At 35.8% G+C, this 24,414-nt stretch overlaps 1 protein-coding gene across 2 annotated transcripts; it reads right to left on the reverse strand.

The window, feature by feature from the left end:
• Positions 1–5,286: 5,286 nt before the first annotated feature.
• MGME1 (mitochondrial genome maintenance exonuclease 1) lies at positions 5,287–24,392 on the reverse strand. Of its 2 annotated transcripts, none has more exons than XM_051975882.1 (5): positions 24,295–24,392; positions 21,089–21,691; positions 15,101–15,320; positions 6,470–6,602; positions 5,287–6,042 (listed from the first exon to the last, which is right to left on the reverse strand). In XM_051975882.1, exons 2-5 carry the CDS (start codon positions 21,600–21,602, stop codon positions 5,881–5,883), a joined length of 1,029 nt encoding a protein of 342 aa, XP_051831842.1. In that variant the 5' UTR covers positions 21,603–21,691; positions 24,295–24,392; the 3' UTR covers positions 5,287–5,880. The 2 variants fall into 2 exon arrangements, with proteins under 2 accessions (XP_051831842.1, XP_051831843.1); XM_051975883.1 differs by lacking the exon at positions 24,295–24,392 and adding an exon at positions 23,875–24,287.
• Positions 24,393–24,414: the final 22 nt, after the last annotated feature.

The following is a 24,414-nucleotide window of genomic DNA, read 5'->3' on the forward strand; positions in this document are numbered from 1 at the left end:
TTGGCTCCAGACTGCTTCATTGCACATTATTTTCTTTCATGCAACCTGCAATCTGGCCAAATTGTCTTAATTGCTTAGGTCAATATTCCATCTTTTTCCTAGGTCCTGGAATGCATTCTGACCTATTTTCTACTCCCTAGAATTTCATATTTTCTTCAAGGTTCAGTTCAGAAACCATCCCTGGTGGGAAAACCCTCTTAAAGCTCTTAACTGTTAAGTGTTCTCAATCTCCCTATTGTGTTCACAATTGCCTATTTAGGTGATAGTCCCGAGCTCACTGAAGGCAACAGAGAGAAAGCTAGAGCTGCAATTAAGGATTGAAATCCCATCTTTGACATTTTTTTGGCTATATGACTCTGCTGTTCACCATAGGCAACTCTCAAAGACGTAAAGTGAAGAATTTTTGTGGATGTAGGTTTCCAGTCATCTGGAACCTGTTACCCTTTCCTCCTCCCCAGAATGTAAGCCCATTGAGGGAAGGTTTTCATTTTCTTTTTACATCCAATGCCTAATACACAGTGTTTAGTGTTTGTTGGTTTGGAGGTTTTAACTCCTAGTTTTCCCTCTCTATCATTTAAAAATTTTTTTAAGTTTATGGAATAAAATAAACTTTTTTTTTTAGCTTTTATTTTGCGTAGATGGTTTTCAACACTCACCCTTGCAAAACCCTGTATTCCAAATTTTTTCTTGCTCCCTTCTCCCCACCTCCGCCCCTAGACAGCAAGAAATCCAATATAGGTTAAACAGACACAATTCTTCTATATATATTTCCATGATGCACAAGAAAATCAAATTAAAAAGGAAAAAATGATAAAGAAAACAAAAAGAAAGCAAACAACAAAAAGAGTGAAAGTACCATGTTGTGAACCACACTCAGTTCCCACACTCCTCTCTCTGGGTGCAGACGACTTTCTTCATCATAAGACCATTAGAATTAGCCTGAATCAACTTATTTTAAAACAAGCATTTTTATAATAGTACAATAAAAAAGATGAATGTAAATGAAACTGCCAGTCTACTATGCACAACTTGAAATGATTGAGATTCTATGGACAACATTTTCCTTCCAGGAGACTTTCCTTTCAGAAGAGGCAATGTAGTGTATCATACAGCAGGGATGTCATACTCAAATACAAACAGAGGCCATTAAACTGTACATAATGATCCTGGTAAGCTACATATTGACATAGAAAACCACAAATTAACATTATCTATGTTTTATTGTATTTTTTATTTTGTCAAATATTTCCAATAAAATTTTAATCTTCCGCACTTCAAAGATGAGGTTTCCAGGAAGACAGAGTGTTGGACACCTCTGGTGTGGAGGAAAACTCCCTGGATTAGGACAAGAGCTTGGTTCTAATGCTATGTTAAATTGGAAGTATATCCCAAAAAGCCAAACATGACACATCTTTGTAGTATAGATTCACACCTTCATGTTCAGTCTTCTTTTTCTGTTCTTTGTAGAGAGATGTTCACATTTGTTTATATTAAGTTTATGTTTTTTTTTTTTTTTTTTTTTAAAGAATTAGGTTCTAGTCCTAGCAGTCACTAGTTAGTTTGTAGGATTGTAGATTTTGTGCTAAAAGTATCTCGGAATTCATTCACTTCTGTTTTACAGATGAGGACTTTTAGGTACAGAGATTAATAAATGATAGAGCCAGTTCTTCTAATCCCAAACCCGGTGCTCTTCTCACTCTCTGTACTGCAATTTCTCTTTCTTTTTAAATCTGTGTACTAAATGACTTCCTAAATGACTTGAAGAATTTTTGTGGATGTAGGTTTCCAGTCATCTGGAACCTGCTACCCTTTCCTCCTCCCCAGAATGTAAGCCCATTGAGGGAAGGTTTTCACTTTCTTTTTACAGCCAATGCCTAATACACAGTGTTTAGTGTTTGTTGGTTTGGAGGTTTTAACTCCTAGTTTTCCCTCTCTATCATTTAAATTTTTTTTTAAGTTTCTTGCAGTTCTAACACTCTGACCTTTCTCTTTAAAAAAAACTGTCAGAAACACACAGTTTTACAAGGGTGAATGTTGAAAACCATCTCTGTACATATCATGAAAATAAAAGGCTATTTTTAAAAATTAGGGATCTAAAAGTTACCGCTTAAATAAGAGAAGCAGATAACATAAGCTCTTACAAACTTTTCAACCCGGTTCAGATAATCCACACCTCAGGAACAATGACTACCACAAGCTCGATGTCGGAATGCCCTGCAACACACCGATAGCTATTGAGTAACCATTGCGCCGACCTTACCACTAGATGGCACACGCGAGTCTTTGAAGTTTTTAATAAAGGAGTATATTCATTTTAGGAGAATTGAAGCAGCTCACCGTTTTTGCCCCAGCAATCGCCTCCGATCAGGACGCGTCGGTCGTTTGATGCAGGCCCCTTTGCGGCCCCCCGCCCGAGGCGCTCTGTAGCGCGCCCCCGGGCTTTTGCTCGGGCTGCCCCCGTGCCGGGAGGGCTGGCCCTCATCTCTGCCCAGCTAAAATCCCTTCTTCTGCTGGAAGCCTTTCCGCAGCCCTCCTAATTTCAGAGCCTTGCCGGTTATTTTCTCCTTCCCCGGATGACCAGGTCCTTCTTGTTTCCATGTGGTCTTCTCCACGAGCTCCTGCGTCTCTGATCTCTTTGGGTATCACGGACTGGCTTTAAACGTATTTGGGGGGACTGCGTGTAAACGCTCTGAGAAGGGGGCAGGGTACAGTGGGAAAGGGGAGCAGAGACCCGAGGTCCCAGGCCGGACTCGGGTCCTGACGCTGCCGCCTCCTAGTGAGAGACCTCGGTAAGTCGCTTCGTCCTTTCACGGCTCTCCCACGCCCCCCACCTTTTTTTTGGTCCAGAAGAGGAAAGCTGGGACCCACTTTTCTAGTCATATTCTTAGGTGGGTTTTAAGCTCTCCGATATTGGCTACAAAGCCTTATTGATCAAAGATACTCCAAAAACATTCTCTCTCTCTTTTTTTCTTTACAGTGATTGGCTTTTGCAGGTAACTTTCTGACTTCCTTTTCTTGCCCTCTAAGCTTCAAGGTTTAGCCTTAATTGCTATAGTAAGAATTACGTTTTATTTTTCATTTAGCTTAATTGGTCTTTTCTGCTAAAACCCCTGCTGTTACCATCTAATTTGCAGAAGGCAGATGTAGTTTTCCTTTTTATCGTTTCAGAATCCCATCTCAAAGCAGCTGTAGAACATGGCTATTGCCTTGATTTCTCCTTGTCCTCATGGGGCTCTTGCCTAATCATAAGGGACTGACGGGAGGTTTGGCCTCTAGAGAACTGGACGGCAAGCCTGGGCAGCCTTTGTTCCTGTTTCGCCGGTCGGCCATTTCAGTGCTACTTTTTATGACCCTCTTTGGGTTTTCCTGGCAAGACCCTGGAGTAGTTTGCCATTTCCTTTTCCAGCTTAGTTTTACAGATGAGGAAACTGAGACAAACAGGATTATGTGACTTGCTCAGGGTCACACTGACTTCAGGCCTGGCATTCTATCCACTTTGACACATAGTTTCCCAGGAAAGTCTTTTTAAAAATGAAAGAGCTCCTAGCGCCAAGAATTACCAATTCATGAGCTTTTGTAAAACTCACCTTCTATACTTAATAGAGGTGGCCATGTCCCAAATCGGTAACATAAATGTGCCAACTCCAAGAAATCTGTGAATTACTTTATGGAAATTATATTTATATAAATAATTACCAAGAGGATTTTATAGGGAAGTGTTTTCTAGTAGCTTTAGAAATATAAATTTATCTTCTTTTTAGGTCTTTTTTTGGGGGGGAGGGCAAAGTTATTATTCTATGAAGTTCTCATATTTCAAAAAACCCACTTTGCCACATAAGCTTCAGAGTTATCAGGATTATAGTTTATAGGATTGTTTACTGATATTAAATGATGTTGTCTAAGAGTGAGTTTATGATGAAACTCACAGAACAATTTATTTCATTTTAGGACTCTAAGAAATAACGTTCTAATAGGATCATGGAACAGTCTGTTCAATTTTTGTTAATCTCTTTTTAATCGGCAAATGATTTCAGTCATTGAAGTCTATGTGGTTTCTAATTTTGTAACCTATTAAAATGTTTGCAAAACTGACAAACATAAATGCTAGATTTACCCTAGAGAGGATAAACTTCTAGGGCCACAGTTGTTATATAGATTTCTTTGAAACCAGTTAACCTCTTCTTATCTTTTTTCTGCCCAAGTTTTATTCTGAAGCTTTTATTTTGGAATCTTATATTACCAAAAAATGTGTTTGCAAGTATTATAAACTGAGATTTAAAAAACCCCTATCATTGGAAAATAAAATTGTAGATACTATTCCAACAATCTTTTTGCAGACCCAACCTTTTCCATATACAAACTGAACATACAACAAGTTACTATATATTTGATTATTTTTGGATATTAAAATATAAAGGTTGCAGAGTTTCTCAAGAGTCCCCAGCCATAAGTGTAAAGGTTTTGTTCCTTTAAAAGAACACCAGCAGTAATCCTTAGGATAGCTTTTTGACTATTGCCAAAGGAAACGATTCAGAATATATATAAGATGCATATATTGGTGGGATAGATAATTCAGCAGAAGCTAACTTCACACTTTTTGGTATTATTTTTAACATGCAAAAAATCTTTTAATTAAGTTATAATTTAAAAAACCCAACACATTGCTTAGTTAAATGAGTTCTTACCTAGTAGCCATTTTGATATTTTTTCCAGGATGTGTCATTTAATAAAAAGTTTTTTAAAATCTAAAATCTCTGGTACCCTGGGTAGATCCTCTCCAAATTCTATGTAAACCAGACATTGGTCTCTTCATTTTTCCATGAACAAGACATGCCATCTCTCAGATACAGGCATTTTCTCTGGCTGTCTCTCATGTCTGGAATGTTCTTCTTAACTATACCTACTGACTTTCTTGGATTCCTTTAAATTCCAACATAAAATCTTATCTCTTAAAGGAAACCTTTTCCAACCCTTCTTAATTCTGGTATCTTTCCTCTGTTAATCACTCCTATTTCTTCTATACAGAGCTTGTTTTGTGTGTGTGTGTGTGTATACATATATATGGTAGGTACTTCATATGTGGTAGGTACTTGATAAATGTTTACTAATTGTTTGATTTATTAATTGGTTAACAAGAGTAACAGGATAAAAAGCAAATGTGAGTTGGCCTCTACCCCAGTGATTTACCAGTGAATACAATCATATAATACTTACATTAATATACACACATATGATATACACACACTCCTGTACATATTATATGTATATACATTTATACGCATACACTTATAATTGTTCACACAATTTACAAGTTTTATTATTTGTTATTTGTAGTTGGGAAAAAAACACAAACGTTACCTCAATATAGGCTTTGTTCACTAAATTCTATCAACAAAGACTTCTTGAGCTCCAATATTTTCAGCCCATTAGGATATAGTCATTTAATGCTCAAAATGGAAATGACATAAAAAGTTTTATAACACAGTCCTAGATTAACTAGAATCTTTGTGTATACTATTTCCTTTCTTTTCAAGGAAATGATGATTGCCACAGTAACAAGACAAAGTTAACAGCAGGTTTTTCTTGTATTGATGGGCAGCTCTTCAACTGAGAAAGTTTTCTAGATTTTCATTCATTTCAGTTACACTGAACTAACTGGAGTTCCATGTTTTCACAACTAAAAATCAATGAGCCATTATCAACATCAAAAAAATTCAACATTTAAATATTACCATTTTTAGATTTCATTTGATAGCAAAAGAGTAATTGAGTTGGAGAGGGTACCCCATTAGTGAGATCATGGATTTACTAAATTACTGAAGTATCCTTTCCCCCAAACTGTGAGAAAGGGTAAACTGTCCTTGAAAAGTATCCTGTATCTTAGTCTGGATTCAGAGTAGCTTGGTTCTTTTCTTTTTCTGTATATTTTTCTAGTCGAAGAAGCCATTTGGGCCAGTACTGGGAACAGAGATCTGAGTCCATGAAATGTGTGTGAGCAGGGGATCCATCTTTGTAGGCCACCACAATTAAACCACACTGAACCTAAGAAAAAAAGAAATAATATTTTCAACAAGTTCTAAAATAGCCTAGAGTTCTGGTATATTTTCTTTTCCTTTCAAGTCAAGAAATCTAAGCTCCCTATAAAGCAATCTACATGTTATTTTTAGATTCACCAAGGCGTATTTAGCATGAGACAGCACCAAGCTACACATCCACCATAATTGGATGGCTGTGGAAGTAACACGCAGAAAGTAATAAATGCTTGAAGGACTGGAATGGAAGACGATAAATAGAGAAGTCCAGAGAGGAAGAGGAATGAAAAGAAATCCTTTTTCAGATCGACTCTGGGGCAAGAAAGAAATTGGGGATAAAGGACCTACCTCAAAGATGGAAGACATAAAGCACAAATGAAGTGAGGCCCTTAAAACGAATACCCAGCAAAGTTCACAATTCAAGTCAAAAGACTGACCTCAAAGTTATAGTTGGCATCATGATTAATGGCTCCAACGTATGCTACCACTTGTAAAGGGTTGTCATATGTGTTCCGGATAAATGGTTTTGGTTTTTCTGATGTCTTCCAATCAATCACACACAGCTTACCCCTACAACGAAAACAGTGCAAAAGCCTGATTTTCAGGTTAGGCCGTTAAGCAAGAAAACCCTGGAGTAGAGGCCTCGGGACCCACGGCCACTACCTACTGCTCGTGGCCTTCCAACCGTGGTCTCAGTTCTCCACAGTAAGGTGCATTCCACTTTAAAAGACTCTCCCCCTTGGGTTTTAATCCTTTCAGGAGAAGAAAAACGCCACTGCTAATAATAACTTTGTTAGCTCCTTTTTCCCAGTGAGAAACTCTTTAACCTTTCCTTGACATGCTAATTCAAGGTAATTACTGGTTGCTGCCCTTCAGGGCACACAATGTAGTTTGCTTCCTGGGGTGCCATGGTGAGTGCCTCAAGAGGAGGCGCATGGGAGCAGAAACAGCATCTGCTCACTCCAGTCCTCACCCTCTTAGTTCTGGCTTCATTTGCACTTTCCTTAACACTTCCTTTGTGCCGCCAGCGTGAGAGAAAAAGGACAGCCGACATCCAAGCTTGACACACTGCCTGGGCACTGAGTAGCTGTATGACAGACGGGTCTGTCAGGCCTTCAATTTTCTCATCTGTAATATAGGGATAATGCTAACTGCAAAATCTGCCTCACAGGATTGTCATTAAAATCAAATGTGATAAGGTAGGTAAAGTACCAAATGAGATAAGGTACTTGATAAACATTAAGTACCAACTAGAGATCAGCTGTTATAGTCTACTTCAGGTGTCCATTAGGATGAATAATTAAAAAGCAGGACTCCTATTGTTATAAACTAAAAAACGATGACAAAGAAACGAAACAGAAAAAGGCCATTCTACTGACACTGCAGGGGCTGCAGTGGATGCAGTACTGGGCCTGGAGTTAGGAAGGCCCCTGTGCAAATCCTTCCTCAGATATATCCTAGCTATGTGACCTTGGGCAAGTCACTTGACCTCCCTGTGCCTCAATTTCCTCATCTGTAAAGTGGGAAAACAATAGCATGTAATTCTTAGGCTTGTTTTGAGGATGGGATTTTTTTTAATAGTTTTTTTTTTTTTTCCAAACACATGTAAAGAAACTTTTCAAAATTCATTTTCGGAAAAAAAAATTTTTTCCCCTCCCTCCCTTACCCATTCCTAAGACAGCATGCAATTTGATACAGGTTAATAAACAAGTGCAATTCTTCTAAACACAATTTCATTTTTGTATATTGTTCAAGAAAAATCAGAGATCAAAAGGGGGAAAAAAACTCCAAGCAAACAACAACAAAAAGATGAAAATACTTTGTTTCAATCCACACTCACTTCCCATAGTCCTCTATCTGGATGCAGATGGCTCTCTTCATCACAGGTCTCTTGGAATTGACCTGAATCACCTCATTGTTGAAAAGAACCATGTCAATCAGAATTGATTGTAGTATAATATTGTTGTTGTCATGTACAATGATCTCCTGGTTCTGCTCACTTCACTTAGCATCAATTCATGTAAGTCTCTCTAAAATCATCTTCCGGATTGGTTCTTATATTGGAACAATAATATTCCATAGCATTCATAGACTATAATTTATTCAGCCATTCTCCAATTGATGGGCATCCACTCAGTTTCTTGCCCCTATAAAAAGGGCTGCTACAAACATTTTTGCACATATGAGTCCTTTTCCCTCTGAAAACAAGATTTTTGTAAAGCACTCTGCATACTTTCTAGTTATATAAATGCTAGCCATTAATGATGAGGTTAGGGGAAAATGATGGGGTTAGTGGCATAAGAGAATTGTTAAAATCCCCTTTTAGTTGGCGCAGGTTCTTCATGAAGGAATTCACAAACCTGAAATATTAAGTGCCAAAAATGGAAGTTTATTGTTGGATAGGAAGCCAGTTTTGCTAAGAGACCAACTTCTTTAGTGGTGGCTGGCACTGAGAAGAGAATGCTTTCTCAGTGGGTAGGGTGACTTTAACATTAAAGAAGTCAGTTTGTTTCTGTTTTCAAAATTTTTGAATTCTAGTTTCTTTCCCTTATTCCCACCCACAATTAAGACACCACATGTGAGGTTATACAAAACATTTCCATAAAAGTCAAGTTGTGAAAGAAAATATAGATCTCTTACCCTAATGTAAATAAAAGTCCTCAAGAAAAACTAAGTTAGAGAGAGAAAGAGAAGGAAGGGGTCAGGGAGAAGGGGAGAGAGAGAGAGAGAGAGAGAGAGAGAGAGAAAATGAGAATCAGTTCCTTCTCTGGGTATGGATAGGATTTTTCATCATAAGTCCTTTAGAGTAATCGTGGATGATTGTCCTACTGAGAATAGCAAAGTCATTTACAGCTGCTCATCCCAGAACATGCTATCGCTTTGTATACAATACATTTCACTTTGCTTTAGTTCATGGAAGACTTTTCATGGTTTTTTATTCCTAAGAGCATCCTGCTTATCATTTTCCATTTAAGATAACTTTTCATCACAAACACATACCACAGTTTATTGAACCATTCCCCAATTGATGGGCACCCCCTCTATTTCCTTTTTTTTTGGCCAGAGAAGAGAGCTGCTATGACTATTTTTTGTACATGTAGATCATTTTCCTTTCTGTTTTTTAAAATCTCTTTTGGTATTCATCCTTACTAGTGGTGGTGTTAGGTCAAAGGATATAACATGAATTTACAGCCCTTGGGCATAGATCATATCTTTTGATCATTTATGAACTGGGGCATGGCTATTGTAACTGATATTTCCCATTTATTTTCTCTCCCCTTTTATCCTGTCCCTTTCTCAAAAGGGTTTTGCTACTCCCCCAATATGCTCTCTTTTTTTTAATCACCCTTCTTGCCCCTTCCCATATCTCATTCCCTTCTAGCTTCCTACAGGGTAAGATAGATTTCTATACCCATATTGAGTATGTATGTTTTCTTGAGCCAATTCTTATGAAAATTAGGTCATACTCATACTTTCTTTCCTCCTTCCCCTCCACTGTAAAAGCTTTTTCTTGCTTCATTTTTATGTCAGATAATTGGAAGCAAAACACTTTTGAGGAGGGACAAGTTAAAGGAAAGGGAGAAAATAAAGGAGGTAAGGGAAGGGAGAAAGGAAATACAGTTACAATAGTCATTGTGAAAAGAATTTTGAAGCAACTTTCTTTGATGAAGGCTTCATTTTTCAAATGTGTAAGGAACACTGTCAAATTTATATAAATTAAAAAAGCCATTCCCCAATTGATAAATGTTCAAAAGATAAGATCTATTTCTAAAGAGTTATAAAATCATGCATATTCTAAAGGATTCATATGACTATAAATGACTTTAATTTCTCCTTCTAAGAATTGTCTGTTCATATCACATCACATTTATTATTTAAGGAATGACTTGTGTTATAAATTTGACTCAGTTCTCTATATATTTTAGAAATGAGGCCTTTACAGGAATTTGTGACCAAAGAAGAAATGGAACTCACTGAATACAAAATAGATAATTTTGATTATATTAAATTAAAAAATTTTTATACAAACAAAAGTAATACAAGATTAGAAGGGAAGCAATAAATTGGGAAAATATTTTTACATTCAAGGGTTCTGATAAAGACTTCGTTTCTAAAATATATAGAGAATTGACTCAAATTTATCAAAATTTATGCTATTCTCCAATTGATAAATGGTCAATGGATATGAACAGACAATTTTCAGATGAAGAAATTGAAATCATCTCTATTTATATTAAAAAGTGCTCTAAATCATTATTGATCAGAGAAATGCAAATTAAGACAACTCTGAGGTATCATACACACCTCTCAGATTGGCTAAAATGACAGGAAAAGATTATAATGAATGTTGGAGGAGATGTAGGAAAACTGGGACACTGATACATTGTTGGTGGAATTGTGAATGGATTCAGCCATTCTGGAGAGCGATTTCGAACTGTGCCCAAAGAGTTATCAAACTGTTCATACCCTTTGACCCAGCAGTGTTACTACTGGGCTTATATCCCAAAGAGATCTTAAAGGGAAAGGGACCTGTATGTGCAAGAATGTTCATGGCAGCCCTCTTTGTAGTGGCCAGAAACTGGAAACTAAGTGGATGCCCATCAGTAGGAAAATGGCTGACTAAGTTATGGATATGAATGTTATGAACATTATTGTTCTGTAAGAAATGACCAGCAGGATGACTTCAGAAAAGCCTGGAGAGACTTACACAAACTGATGCTAAGTGAAATGAGCAGGACCAGGAGATCTGTATACATAATGGCAACAACGAGATTACGTCATGATTAATTCTGATGGATGTGGCTCTTTTCAACAATTACATGAATGAGGCCAGTTCCAATGGTCTTGTGATAAAGAGAGCCATCTGCACCCAGAGAGAGGACTGTGGGAACTAAGTGTGGAACACAACATAGCATTTTTACTTTTTTTGTTGTTGTTTGCTGGCATTTTGTTTTCTTTCTTTTTGATATTTTTCTTGTGCAGCAAGATCATTGTATAAATATGTATGCCTATATTTGATTTACGTGTGTGTATATATATATATATATATATTTTTTTTTTTTTTTTTTTACCATGTTTAACATATTGGATTGCTTGCCATCTAGGGGAGGGATGGAAGAAGGGAGGAAAATTGGAATACAAAGTTTTGCAAGGGTCATTGTTGAAAAATTATTCTTGCATCATGTGTTTTGAAAATAAGCTTCAATAAAACAAACAAACAAAAATCTTTAAATACTTAAAAAAAAAAGAGGCCTTTATCAGGAACATTGAATGTAAAAATTGTTTTTCATCTTTCTGCTTTCCTTCTAATTATGGTTACATTAGTTTTGTTTGTGCAAAATTTTTAAAATTTAATGTAATCAAAATTATCTACTTTGCATTTCATAATGTTCTCTAGTTGTTCTTTGGCCATAAATTCTTCCCTTTTCCACAGGTCTGACAAGTAGACAATTCTTTGCTCTAGTATCATCCTTTATGTTTAAATCATGAACCCATTTCAACCTTATTTTGCTATAGGGTGCTAGACGTTGGTCAATGTCTACTTTCTTTCACACTGTTCTCCAATTTTCCCAGTAATTTTTGTGAAATGGTGAGTTCTTAACCCAGATCTGCTAATTGTTTCTACTATGTATAGTATAGAAATACTATGTTTTTCTACTATGTTTCCATTCAGAAACATCTTGCTATGATCCTAGGTTCTCTTATTGATTATCAGATATTGATTTATTTTTCTTTATCTTGAAATATTTATTCACAGATACCTGTACTTTCCCCTGATCTGGAGGCCATTTTACTTTCTGTTATTGATATCCTTCTTGTTGGCTTATCTGCGTAAGTTCAAAGTGTTTGAGATCTTCTTCCTGAGATCTTTAGTAATTCCGATGCTTTTAATTTTTTATTTTGTCCTCTTGTACACTTTTTGACTCCTTTCTCTTTGATGGTGGTTCCCCCAGGGGTTAGATCTCAAAGCCATCTCATCCTCCTCTTAGACTGGGCAATTCGCATTTTACCTGACTCAGTTTCTTCCTAGGTAACTTCTGGGGAGTCAGAAGAAGCCCCAGCTGGATGCTGTACTTTCTCTAGGCTTAGTTGAGCACTCACATGTATCCATTTCCTTGGTTCCTCAGTTCTTTGCTTGAACTGCCAAGCCGCTTTTCCAGCGCGAGCAAGCGTCTGCCTTTTGGTTTTGCACAGCACAGCGAAATTATGTGCTCTGTCTGAATGAGGTGGATAGTGAAGGAAGAGGTGCTGAGTATATTATAATTTAGTAAAATTACCTTTCTCTGCTATTAGTTCATCAGGTTTTCACCTTGTTGAGGTTCTTTGTGTCCTGGACCATGGAGGTAGAATTTAAATTCAAGAGGTAAAATAATTTCACCTATTTTAAAGAGGTTTGAGAGGTCATGAAGATCAGAGAAAATATCAGATTTCCTCATTTTCTCTATTATTTATTTTTTAACCAAGATTTTTTAAAACTAAGATATTGTATTCCTAAAAATATTTATAATTTTTTAAAGGGATTGCTTGGAGACAGAAAAGTTCTTAAAGCATACACAAAAATAGAAATTTTAATGGGAACATGATAGATGTTAGGTTTATTTCTGGGCATTTTACTTCCTTCTCTAAAGATATTCCCGGGCTTAATGGCCAGAATTTTAGAGTAAAATATAGGTATGAATGTCAAAACAGCCTGCTATCTAGAAAGAATTTAAATTTGGAATCAGAGGACCGGCTGTGATCTTATGTAAATCATTAACTTCTCTGAACTTCAACTTCACCATCTATATGTACTATTTGCCTCACAGATTTGTAAGAAAAGCTCTTTGTAAAATTTAAAGGAATTTTGAAGCGTTATTTTGAGGTTGAGACACCTCATTGCACTCTTCTTTCCCCCTAACTACATAATCATGAGGTTTAGAGGAGCTTTGTCGGGGGGGAGGGGGGGGGAGGAAGGGGGGCCTCAAAGTTCCCATATCATACTGTAGTGATTTCTCTAAGTGGAGGGGAGGGGAAGATGGATAAAAAAAAAAAAAGAGAGCATAAAAGATTGTCCTTTGCTACAATAAGAGGATTTTTGTTGTTAACATGCACCCATGTGTGATAAGTATTTGGACTACAGAGTTTTATAAAATATTTTTCAGAAAATAACTACTGTAATTCTAATAGGCTTGTGACAGAAAGTACCATCTGTATCCAGAAAAAGAACTATGGAGATTGAATATGGATCAAAGCATAGTATTTTTACTTTTGTATTGTTATGGTTGTTTGTTTTTTCCTATCTTGTACTTTTTTCATTTTTGATCTGATTTTTCTCATGCAGCATGACAAATATGGATATATGTTTGAAAGAATTGTACATATTTAACCCATATCAGGTTGCTTGCAATCTGGGGAGAGGAGGGTAAAAAATTTCAAGCACACAATTTTGCAAAGGTTTATGTTGAAAACTATTTTTGCATGTATTTGGAAACAAAATACTGTAATTAAAAAAAAATAACAACATTGAAATATACTATCTTACCCCATTAAAATTGCTCCAATTCCTATTCACAATAATAAAATAAATTAAAAAAATATATGTAAGAGCAGTAAAAATATTTTAAAATATACCCAGTGTATGAACATATAACTTTATAAGACTTTGGGTCTTGGTTTATGATAATTTGTACAGCTTTTTAAAAAAAACTTTTATTAATTAATCCTCTTAATATTCCATTGAAATAATTAAGAACGTATGGACAACCAGGTGGTGAAGTAGATAAAGTCAGAAAAAGTTGTCTTTCTGAGTTTAAATCTGTCCTCAGAAACCTATTAACTGTATGATCCTGGGCAAGTCATTTCACCATGTGTGCTTTCAGTTTCCTTATCTGTAAAATGGGCTGAAGAAGGAAATACCAAATCACTAAAGTATTTCTACCAAGAAAACCCGAAATGAGGCTATGACTAAAAATGAACAATACCAACAATGGTTATTATTTTACAGATGAAGCAACTGAAGCACATAACTGTTAAGTGGTTGAAACAAGTAATCTAGATAGAAAGTAGGAGCTAAACCTTTCTTCTTTACTCTTTAAGCTGCTGAATAAACTCAACTCACCATCTTATTTCAAATCTTTATAAAAGGCATTAAACTGTATTTTAAGATTATCATCTTATACCATATCAAGTTATACCCCAGAATGTCTCCTGTTCTCAGCTCTTCTTCATAAATATCTTTTATTGGAAAAAAGATAAAGAGAGTAACTGCAGTTTTTGTCAGGTTACAGAAGATCTTTGATGAGTTATCTCTGAATTTGGAGATATTGAAAAATTTGGCAGAGGAAATTTTTGTAATGCCCAAGGTTTTTTCTTGGGTCACAAAATGAGGAAGAATCAAGAACAGATTTGAACTATTTGATCAATAGAACATAGTATTATCCTTAAGAAAACAGGGAAGAAAGACATGAAGAAATAAGTTTTGTTATCTCTTCATTCAGTGAAAGTCAAGTTATTTGTACTCTTAGCACTGTGAGCAGAACCAACCATTTGTAGTTTAAAGTTTCAGAACAAGAGCTTTAATCAATTGATGATAACAAGATCTCATTTGATCCTAACAGCAACCCTGGATTAGGTGATTTTGTTATTCCATTTTGCAGATGAGGAAACTAAGGTTTAAAAAGATGATGCCATTTTCTCAGTGACATAGCTATAGTTAACAGGTGTCTGCGAGTAAGTCAAAATTAATTCTTTTCAATATCAGATATATTGATATCTGATATCAGGTCTCTTGGGAACAGTAGACTGCCTTAGATATGATATTGTGCTTGGTAGACAGGAAGAGTGGGTTACTACTCCCAGAGCTACTGAGATATTACCTTGATTTTGTTATGAACAAAGGGACTAGCAGCATTCTCATTCCTACTTTAAATAAGCAGTGCTTTCAGGCATGGTAGAGACAAACCTGAAGAAGAGGAGTAGGCTCTTGGGAATAATGACCAAAGTAAAAGGTTCTATCTGGCAAAGATGATGTTCTCTTATAGAAATTAATTTTTTTCAGCTGTTATAGATATCTATAATGTAGCACTTACCGATATTCAGCTACACAGTCCAGTAGTCCCAGGTACTTAAGGGTCTCATGATGAACTGCACTTTCTAGAGCTCTTACTCCACTTATGTCTTTTAGGACATGCTGGACACTTGCTACATAGCCAGAGCTAATAGTTTTTTCATCTAATTCCTTTAACTGATCGTGGGATGAAAGTATGGCTTCTAAGGCTTCATGGAAGTGTTTCCCTTGCAAAAAGATATCTAAGAGAAGAAGAAAAAAAAAAAGCAGGAAAACTTAGAGTGGCACTAAACAAGTACATTTTATTAAAATAATTTAAAAACCATATTACAGAAACAATTTTTTTTTGTTGTTAAATCCTTCTTTATTTGGTGAGGGGACAAAGCTAGGCGAGGTCTAGTTTAGTCCTTGTTGGCAGCAGCCTTCCTTATGGCAGTGGGACATGCTGAGCTCTCCTTCCTCTCGGCCCTGATGCGACTTCCCACCCCTTTTTGATGAACTTAACCCTCTCACAAAGATCAAAGCCACACCCTTCCCAGATCATCTCTCACAAACTTGATATGTTTGGCCAAGTGTCCACAGGAGTGACACTTGTAGCCCCAATCCAGAAATGCTTTCTTTAAAAAAAAATTTCTGAACAGAGATTAAAAATATTTTCAAAACTGTAATAATCTGAATTGTTTTAAGGTAATGAAAATAATTTAAATAAGTATTCCAGGAGGATACACTAATGAAAACTAACTAGGCCTCTGATAAGTGGCAAACATCTTTTGAAAGAGATGAAGCCACACAGTCACACTTATACTTTATAATAATATGAATTTACATATACAAAGGAAAAATAAAATAAGGGCTGCTAAAATAGGAAGGAAAATGGGAAAAACCAATGAATTATGGCTCTGTTTGCATTTCAATTAAAGGATAATTGTTTGTATAAGCTTAAGGGGATAGCAACCCTTTTTTTCTATCAATATCATCCATGGGATGATAGTTATAAATAAAAATCCCCACAATTTAAAAGTAACCTATTTTAATATTTTGGGAGGGAATATAAATCATCTCACTCATCTACTTTTAACATTAAAAACAGGAAACATAAAAGTATGAATAAAAACAACAAATTTAAAAAATATTTTGATTAAGACAGGAATAAGAAGAGAAAAGAAAAAAAGACACAAATACAGATGAAGACGACCTGGAGAAGCACAAAGTTATATACACTAAGATGGAACCAAAGAGAAAGAAAAAGAGACACAAAGAAATACCCAAACATTTATACATAGATGGATATAGGGAAACATAGTAAGAAGATAATTTCTTTATAATGAATATCACAATCATCATACTGTATTTTCAAATACTGAACCTATAAATATAAAAATGTGAATTTTTGTTTCTACAATGACATTTATAAATGTGATTAATTTTAGGCTTCTGAACTTTAGACAAATGCCCATCTTCAGTACTAGTCAACCTTTTCCATGAGCTGTTAGCAAGTAAGATTACAAAGACTGGTTCCCTTACGTGAAATATATAATAGAAAATTCAAATATGTTGCTTGCCATGGTTAAAGAATAGGAATCAGACTTGTTAATTACCTTGAATAGGGAATTACTTAGGGGAGGAAACTTTCTTAATTAAGATTGGTACTTTTTTTTGCAACTAGCCTAGAACATTGATTAAATAAAGGACTTGCTTAGGATCAGACTGCCACTATATATCAAAGGTGGAAGTTGAACTCAGATCTTCTGGATCAAAGTCCTCTTTATCCATTATGCCTCTTTCATATCTTACTTTAAAGAAGTGATGGAGTAAAAAGATTTGCATTAGGATTTTTTAAAAATAGAATTTCCTCATAAGCAAAGTTATAATAATGTATACAATTATTTGAAGTACATTATGAACTTTTTCTTACTATTAACATAAATATCATTGAAACTATTGTTTCAGTCACATCCAATTCTTCGTGAATTTATTTGGAGTTTTCTTGGAAAGACAGTGGAGTGGTTTTCTATTTCCTTCTTCAGTTCATTTTACAGATGAGGAATTGAGGCAAACAGTTTTAAGTGACTTGCCCAGGGTCACCTAGTTATTAAGTATTTGAGGCTAGATTTGAACTTAGAAAGGTAAGTCTTCCTAACTTCAGGCCCAGCATTCTATCTAATAAACCACCCAGCCTGTATTTTACTGACAATACTAGATTGGTTTGTTTTCTTAATAGCTAACATTTATTTTTATTATTAAGACTGTTTAATCATCTGCATACTGATTCTACCCAACCAGGTTTTTGTGTGAAAGGCACAAAAGAAAGCATGAACTTGTGAACAAGGTGTAAGAAAAGTTTCCTTTAACCTGTTTATCTACATTTGTTGCTCTTTACATTTATTGAACTGTTTTAGTAGTTCTAAAAGAAGTTCAAAGAAAAGTGCTTCAAGTTAACTAGTCAATATATATATACAATATTTCATTTAATCCTCACCACCTTGTGCGACAGGTGCTCTTATTACTGCCAAATGATATATGAAGAATGCTATGAATTATAAAAGGTGGAGTTGAGGAGAGAATGCATTTCAGTCATGTGACCAACTACACATGCAAGGGAAATACAGTATTGTACATGGGTAAGTTGGGTCAGTTTGCCTGGAACAGATTTTGTAAAGTGAAGTTAATATAAAATAACACTGGACTGGAGAGGGAGGCAGAACCTACTCTGTGAAGTTTTAAATGGCAGGTTGAAATTTTGCATATATTTACCTTAGGGAATCACTTAAGATTTTTGAGTAGAGGAGTGATATGGTTAGGTCAGATTTTTAGGACTATTCATTCATTGGACAATTCTGTGAAAGACAAATTGAAGAGGGGACAGTTTCAAGGCAGGGACACTAATTATGCAAATATCTGGAGATGGGGGATAATAAGGCTGCTGTCCCATGACTAGAGGGAGAAGGGATGAATGTGAGAAATGTGAAGCTAGAACTAAAGAACTTAGGAATTGTTTGCACATGAGGAGTGAGAGAGAGAATCATTCAAGAGTAACTTTAAGGTTGGAACCCTGCATGACAAAAAAGAATATAGCACTCAGGGGTAGAAACGGAGAAATGTAGGAAAAGAACATTTTAGGAAATTCCATTTTGGCCATGTGATAAATGCTTATGGAATTTATATATGGAATGTCCAATGAGGAGTCGGTTATGAATTACTGGAGTTTGTGAGAGAGAACAGTACTAGTCATATAGATTTAGTTGTCAAACTGCATAGAGAAAACTGGATTTATAACGGCAGATATGATAATGAGGTGTACATAGAGAAAAGATTCCAGGGCAGAGCTTAATTTCTTGTTCTTCCCCAGAATGGTACAGCAGCAAGAGACTAGAATTTGTAGTCAGATAACCTATGTTCACATACCAGCCTAGTCTCTTGCAAGCTTTATGAACTTGTGTATCCGAGCCTTTCTGTGCTAGTTTTTTATGTATGAAGGGATTTTACTTGATGACTTTACATTCAGTTAAATTAGTCTATTAGTCTTCCCTGAATATACCGCTTCATTCTTCACCTCAGGCTATCTCAGTAATTTCATGGAAGGGATTGGGAGAAGAAGAGAAGGCAGAGGAAATCACTTCACTTTTCTAAATCCATTAGACTGTGAGCTCCAGTAAGGGCAGGTATAGTTGTCCGCTTTACTTTGTGTTCCCAGAGTTTAGTACAGTGCCAGGCATAAAATGGGCACTTAACAAATACCCTTAATTGACTAAACATCTTGTTCAAGGCTTATCTTAGATGTGACCTCCTGAAAGTCTTTGCTGATTCCCACATTTTCTGGTATTTAATTCATGCTCAAAATGGCTTTCATTGACTTGTGTTCATATTGTATTTTCCTTGAAAGAACATAAACTTATTGCAGTGACATTTTTGCCTTTGTTTTTCCAGTGCCTAGCACAAAGTAACAAATGTCAGCAAAACTAAAATGAATTTGAAGTAGGAAGCACTACAATTTTCTTCTCTTTACAGAATAATATGGAAGTGGGATTAGATAGGTTGTGCTTATTCTGAGAGAAAGGTCAAAATCATGGAGGTAGAAAGATTTCTACTGGTTGTAATCCTTAATAGTCAAAACGGTCCAAAAGTGGAACAGGATGCCTCAGGAGGAAATAAGCTCTACATTAATGGAGATCTCCAACCAGAAGACAGTCACAATTATTTATTGACCACATATTACATTCCAGGCATGGTGTGGCTTGGAGAAGGATGAAAATAATGTTTTGCTGTCATGATCCCACAGGACTGGAGTGACACTAGGCATGGAACTTTGCAAAGGTATTTTCAAAGGAACTGAGGAACCAAGTAGAGTATCTGATCTATTTCTTTTTTCTGGTTTGAGAAAAGTATTTTTGTGCAACTTTGGGTCCTGATTCTTACTCTTGGACCTTACATTTACTCAACAGGTTCATAAAATAAGCCATCTTCTTACAACAATGATTCTGGTGTCTAAGAACTAATGCTGATTGCCATAATAGAATGAGCAAATTCATTTAGAGTACTTGTCTTAGTTGAAATCTTGTTAAGGGATCATTTTAAGGAGGCCTGAGCCTCTGAGTAGGAACAAGCCAATCAGAAGGTGAGGCCTTAGGGGCAAAGAGGTGGAGTAAACTTTTAGGATGAAGAAGTAATAGGGGGTAGAGAAAGTCCTAAGGAGTTAGATGGAGGATGAAGAATACTTTAGAGATGGAGTATAAAGATCATTGGATTTAGAGTCAGAGGACCTGTATGCAATTTCTGCCTCTTCTATGAAATAAATACTCAAGTGACCTCAGGCAAGATACTTAAGTTCTCAGCTTCTTTTCCTCATTTGTTAATGAGTTGGATATGTGACTTTCTGAGGCTCTCTCTGATTCTAAATCTGTGATTTCAATGATTCTAGATTCCTTATACATCTGCCTCCTTAGTGGTTTGATAGTTTTCTTTTTGCTTCTTTTGTTATTAATTTCTGGGGGTCTCTACTTATCCAAACAGAATTTCTATTGATGAGAGATACTTTTGTTTTCAAAATGCTAAGTCTGATACTTAGCATTCAAAGTGTGCCTTAAGAGCCAAGAGTGTTCTTGTAAGTTAGTTTACCTATTTTCAATTTTCAATCAGATGTTAGCAAAGTTTGCCAAGATCTGAATTCAGATCATTTGTAATAGTTTATTGACAGTGTTTTCAATGATATTACAGTCAACTTAATTTGAATTAAAAGGGTTTATTTCCTACTAGCTTGAATACTATGCAATATGAACAGGTGAAAAAATTTTAATCATAGGAAGGAATTGTAAAGGGCAGAACTCTGGAGAAGTACACTTAAAAGTGTTAACTCAGTGAAATTGATAAGACAATGGTTATCTAGTTTAGCAAGGTGATGAATGGTTCTCTAGTTCAGTATGTTTGATTTACTCTTACAACAAAGTGTTAACTCAGTGGAATTAAGATAAGGATTCTCTATTTATATGTACTTACTACTTAATATAGTTCTACAAGATTGACACCTATGATGATGTACTTCTCAGGGCATAGTGGACAGAAAGCTGGCCTCACAGGATTCTGCCTTCAATAATGGCAGATGTTGAGGATATCAATTAACCTCAAGAAGTAACTCTAAAACAGTGGTGTCAAATAGTACTGGGGCCACATGAGGAACCTTACAGGTTACATACTGACATATAAAACCAACTATGTTCACGTACTTATTTTTTATTAAAACCAGATAGGAACTACATTTTATCCTATTTGGGAGTGTTGTTGGCAAGGTGTTCTAAGATTACACGTGGAAAAGGTGTCAAACTGTATTAACAGAAATTTCTTTATCCAGCAATTTCATGTAAAAATGAAATTATGTGTCCAGTTTCTATCCCTAAATAATGGAAAACAAGTAATTCTATTATGGAAATTTATAGTGGATTTTAAGCAACATTTAAAAGATGGCTCCCTTATTGCAGCATAACTTTTTTTTTTGAAATAAACAGAATAGAATTACCTGAAGTATATTTTGCAAAGCCATCCTCTCCCAGTTTCAGAATCATTCGTTGTTTCCACCTCTCTAGGATTAAGATTTGTTTTGCTGTCATGGTTTGCTGAAGGATTCGAGTAACACTAGGCATTTTATTCTTCTGCAAAGGTATTTTCAAAGGAATTGAGGACTCAGGTAAAGTATTTGATCCATTTCTTTTTTCTGGATTGAGGAGAAGAACTGTATTTTGTGTAACTTTTGGTCTTGATTCTTGCTCTTGGGCCTTACATTTACTCACAGGTCCATATAATAAATCATCTTCTTGAAACAATGATTCTGGTGTTTGAGAACTAATTCTAGTTGACACAATAGAACGTATTAAATTAGAGTATTTGTCTTGGTCAACTTCTTGATAAGGGTTTTTTTTCTTTTTCTGGCTACAAAAGTAACATGAAGTAGAGAAACCTACAGAAGGAGTTAGTTGTAGGAAAAACCTACTTGATCTTCCAAGTTTCTTACATATGCCTGATAGTGACTGCATTTTTTGGGTTCTAGATTTATATGGAATATAATTTGGTCCAAAGTTCTCCCTCTTTTACTTCAAATTTCAATGGGTATTTTGGGAGTGTCCTAAAAGAGAAAAGTAATTAATGTTAGCAATCAGTATTTTGACTAATAAAAATAAGTCAAAGAAAGTAATTTAACAACAATTTAACATTTTCTAATTTTCCATGATAGCATCCCTACTTAGCAAAACTTGTACTTGACTTTTCAGGGTACTGAGCCATTTATGTTGAGCATTCATTTGGTTGATTTCTCTCTGCAAATCATGCAAAAAGATGGACACCTGGTGTGTGCAAGTTTCAGAATTAGTAGACAGCTGTTGCTTGGTTCTTAGGGTACACAATATGAATTTCTCAATACTCACAGAATCATTTCAAAGCTGAAAAAGCTGGATTATAGATTATACAATCTATCTTCTTTATAAGTAAACAAACAAAAACATATCAATAGAACTTAAAACAAAGTGGCACTAAATGTAAAATGAGGAAGCTGGTTTAGATGAGCTCTAAACTGTATCCCAATTCTAATCCTTTCATCAGGTGCTCTATAGAAGAGATATCTATCAGTCAGTCAATAAACATTTATAAAGTGCCAACTAAATTGAGACACTGTACAGACCTCTCTTCTTCTCTCCTAAAACAAAACAAAACAAAAATCCCTCCAGTTTCTATCATTTTTAAAGAACTTAAATTTAATGGTAGAGTCATGTTAAGCATATTTTAAAATTAATAGAAGATAAACTAATTAATTAATTAGTGGAGGGAGAGCATGAGGAGCTGGGGGAATAAGGAAAAATTGCATGCATAAGTGGTGATTGAGCTGAGTTCTAGTGAAAATGAGGGGCATAGGTGAGGAAAGAATGCATTCCAGGCCGGGGAAAGAGCCAGTGCAAAGATATGGAGGAGGGAGATGGGAGTGTCATTTATGAGGAATAGAAAGAAACCCAGTTGGTACATAGCAAGTACTTGACATTTTGTTGATTTGGGTGGCAATAAACTGTGAAAACCAGCAAGATGCAATACCAGAAAGCCAGTTTGGAATAATAATAATGATAAAAACTAACAATTGCACAGTGTTTATCAAAGCATACTGGCCTTGTAATTGATTTTTTTCCTCACTTATAAATATTTTTTTCCAATTAAAGGTAAAGATAGTTTTCAACATTCACTTACAGATTTCCACATTAGTCATGTCATGAAAGAAAAATCATAACAAAAAGGAAAAATTATGAGAAAGAAAAATCAACAACAAAAAAGTGAATATTGCATGCCTCAATTTGCATTCAGAGTCTATAGTTCTTTCTTTGGATATGGATAGCATTTTCCATTAAGAGTATTTTGTTATTGTCTTAGATCACTGTATTACTGAGAAGAGCAAAATCTATCATAGTTGATCATCAGCACAATATTGCTGCGTTAAATGTTTTCCTGAATCTGCTCATTTAAATGAACTGCATAAGTTCATTTAAGTCCTTCCAGGTTTTTCTGAAATTTGCTTGTTCATCATTTCTTATAGAATAATTCTATGGAATCTAGTTTTTAAATTCTACTTCTGACACTAGCACTATGACCATCTGTCAGAGTCTCAATTTGTTTATAAAATGAAGATGAGAAGCTCTTTAATATCTAACTCAAGATATTGTCAGTGAGCCTCAAGTAATGTAAGTGTACTCCATAAAGCATTTTGTTAGTTACACATAAGATAGAAGGCACTTAGATGGACTAGCCATCCAGACTTGAGAATCAAAAGTATCTAAATTCAAATTAATTAAAATCCAGCCTACCCTGTTCGGGTAATTTCAATCTCAGCCTCAGTTTTGGGAAGATAACAGCACCTACTCCCAAGGATATTGTGAGGATATAAAATATTTGTAATGCGTTTTGTAAACCTTAAAAGTGTCATGTAAAAGGTATTTATTATTATAAAAAGCAATTATTAATAGGCAAAGAACTGTGGAAAGCACTTAGAGACAATAAGAAAAGTTTTTCTCAAAGGAATTTTAAATTCTATTCAGAGAACATAACATGAACACAATTAAATGGAAAGTTTCTACAAAGTAATTTCAAGGAGAGCATACAAAGTTAGAGCTCGGGTGGGATGAGAGTCAGAAAAGATCTCTTGAGGGAGATGGCACCCGAGTTGTTTTTTCCCAGAGAGATGGAAAGGAGGACATTTATAGACCCTGGGAAAGCGCTGGGCAAAGGCAACGAAAGCAGGAAATGGGATGTCGCTATTATTACTAAACACACCTGGTAGGGGGTTAATCGTCCCCTCACCGTTATGCCGGCAGCTACAAATGTGGGCCCCAATCCCGGGAGAAGACAAAGAGACCGCTGACAGCATTCAAGTGACTTTCCTATGAGAATGTTGATTATATAAAATAATAACAGGTAATAATTATAGAATCCCAGATTACGAGGTGGCGGGAAAAAGAATTTGGCGCTCATTGGACGAGCGTGCATTCTCAGAAGAGCGTGAAGAACGTGCACATACTTGAGCGCGTGCGCGGGACGTAAAAGCGTAAGGCCGGGAAAGGAAACCGGCTGAAGCTGATTGGGAGGAAATGGGGTTACGGCATGCAACCTAAGAGTGTAGTCAATTTAAAGCTCTAGCAGCAGCGGAGGGCTGGCTGACGTGAGGTTGGATGGGAGGCAGGACCCTATTTGTACCTTTCGTGCGCCGCAGACTCTTGACAGCTCCTTACAGCGCCATGATGTGGCGGGCGGCAGCTCCCGCAAAACTCACGGTCCCTGGTTTTATAGGTCCCGCAAACCAGACCTAGATGTAGG

This window comes from Antechinus flavipes, chromosome 2 (assembly GCF_016432865.1).
Source record: "Antechinus flavipes isolate AdamAnt ecotype Samford, QLD, Australia chromosome 2, AdamAnt_v2, whole genome shotgun sequence".
Lineage (NCBI taxonomy): Eukaryota > Metazoa > Chordata > Mammalia > Dasyuromorphia > Dasyuridae > Antechinus > Antechinus flavipes.

Bases quoted from the DNA above. Each gene is read 5' to 3' on its own strand.
- MGME1 (XM_051975882.1), bottom strand. From the start codon at position 21,602: ATGCAGTCACTATCAGGCATATGTAAGAAACTTGGAAGATCAAGTAGG. The intron at 15,321-21,088 runs GTAATTCTATTC...TTCTTCTCTTAG, and splicing joins CTTTGCAAAATATACTTCAG to ATATCTTTTTGCAAGGGAAA. The intron at 6,043-6,469 runs GTCAGTCTTTTG...TTTTTTTCTTAG, and splicing joins ATGCCAACTATAACTTTGAG to GTTCAGTGTGGTTTAATTGT.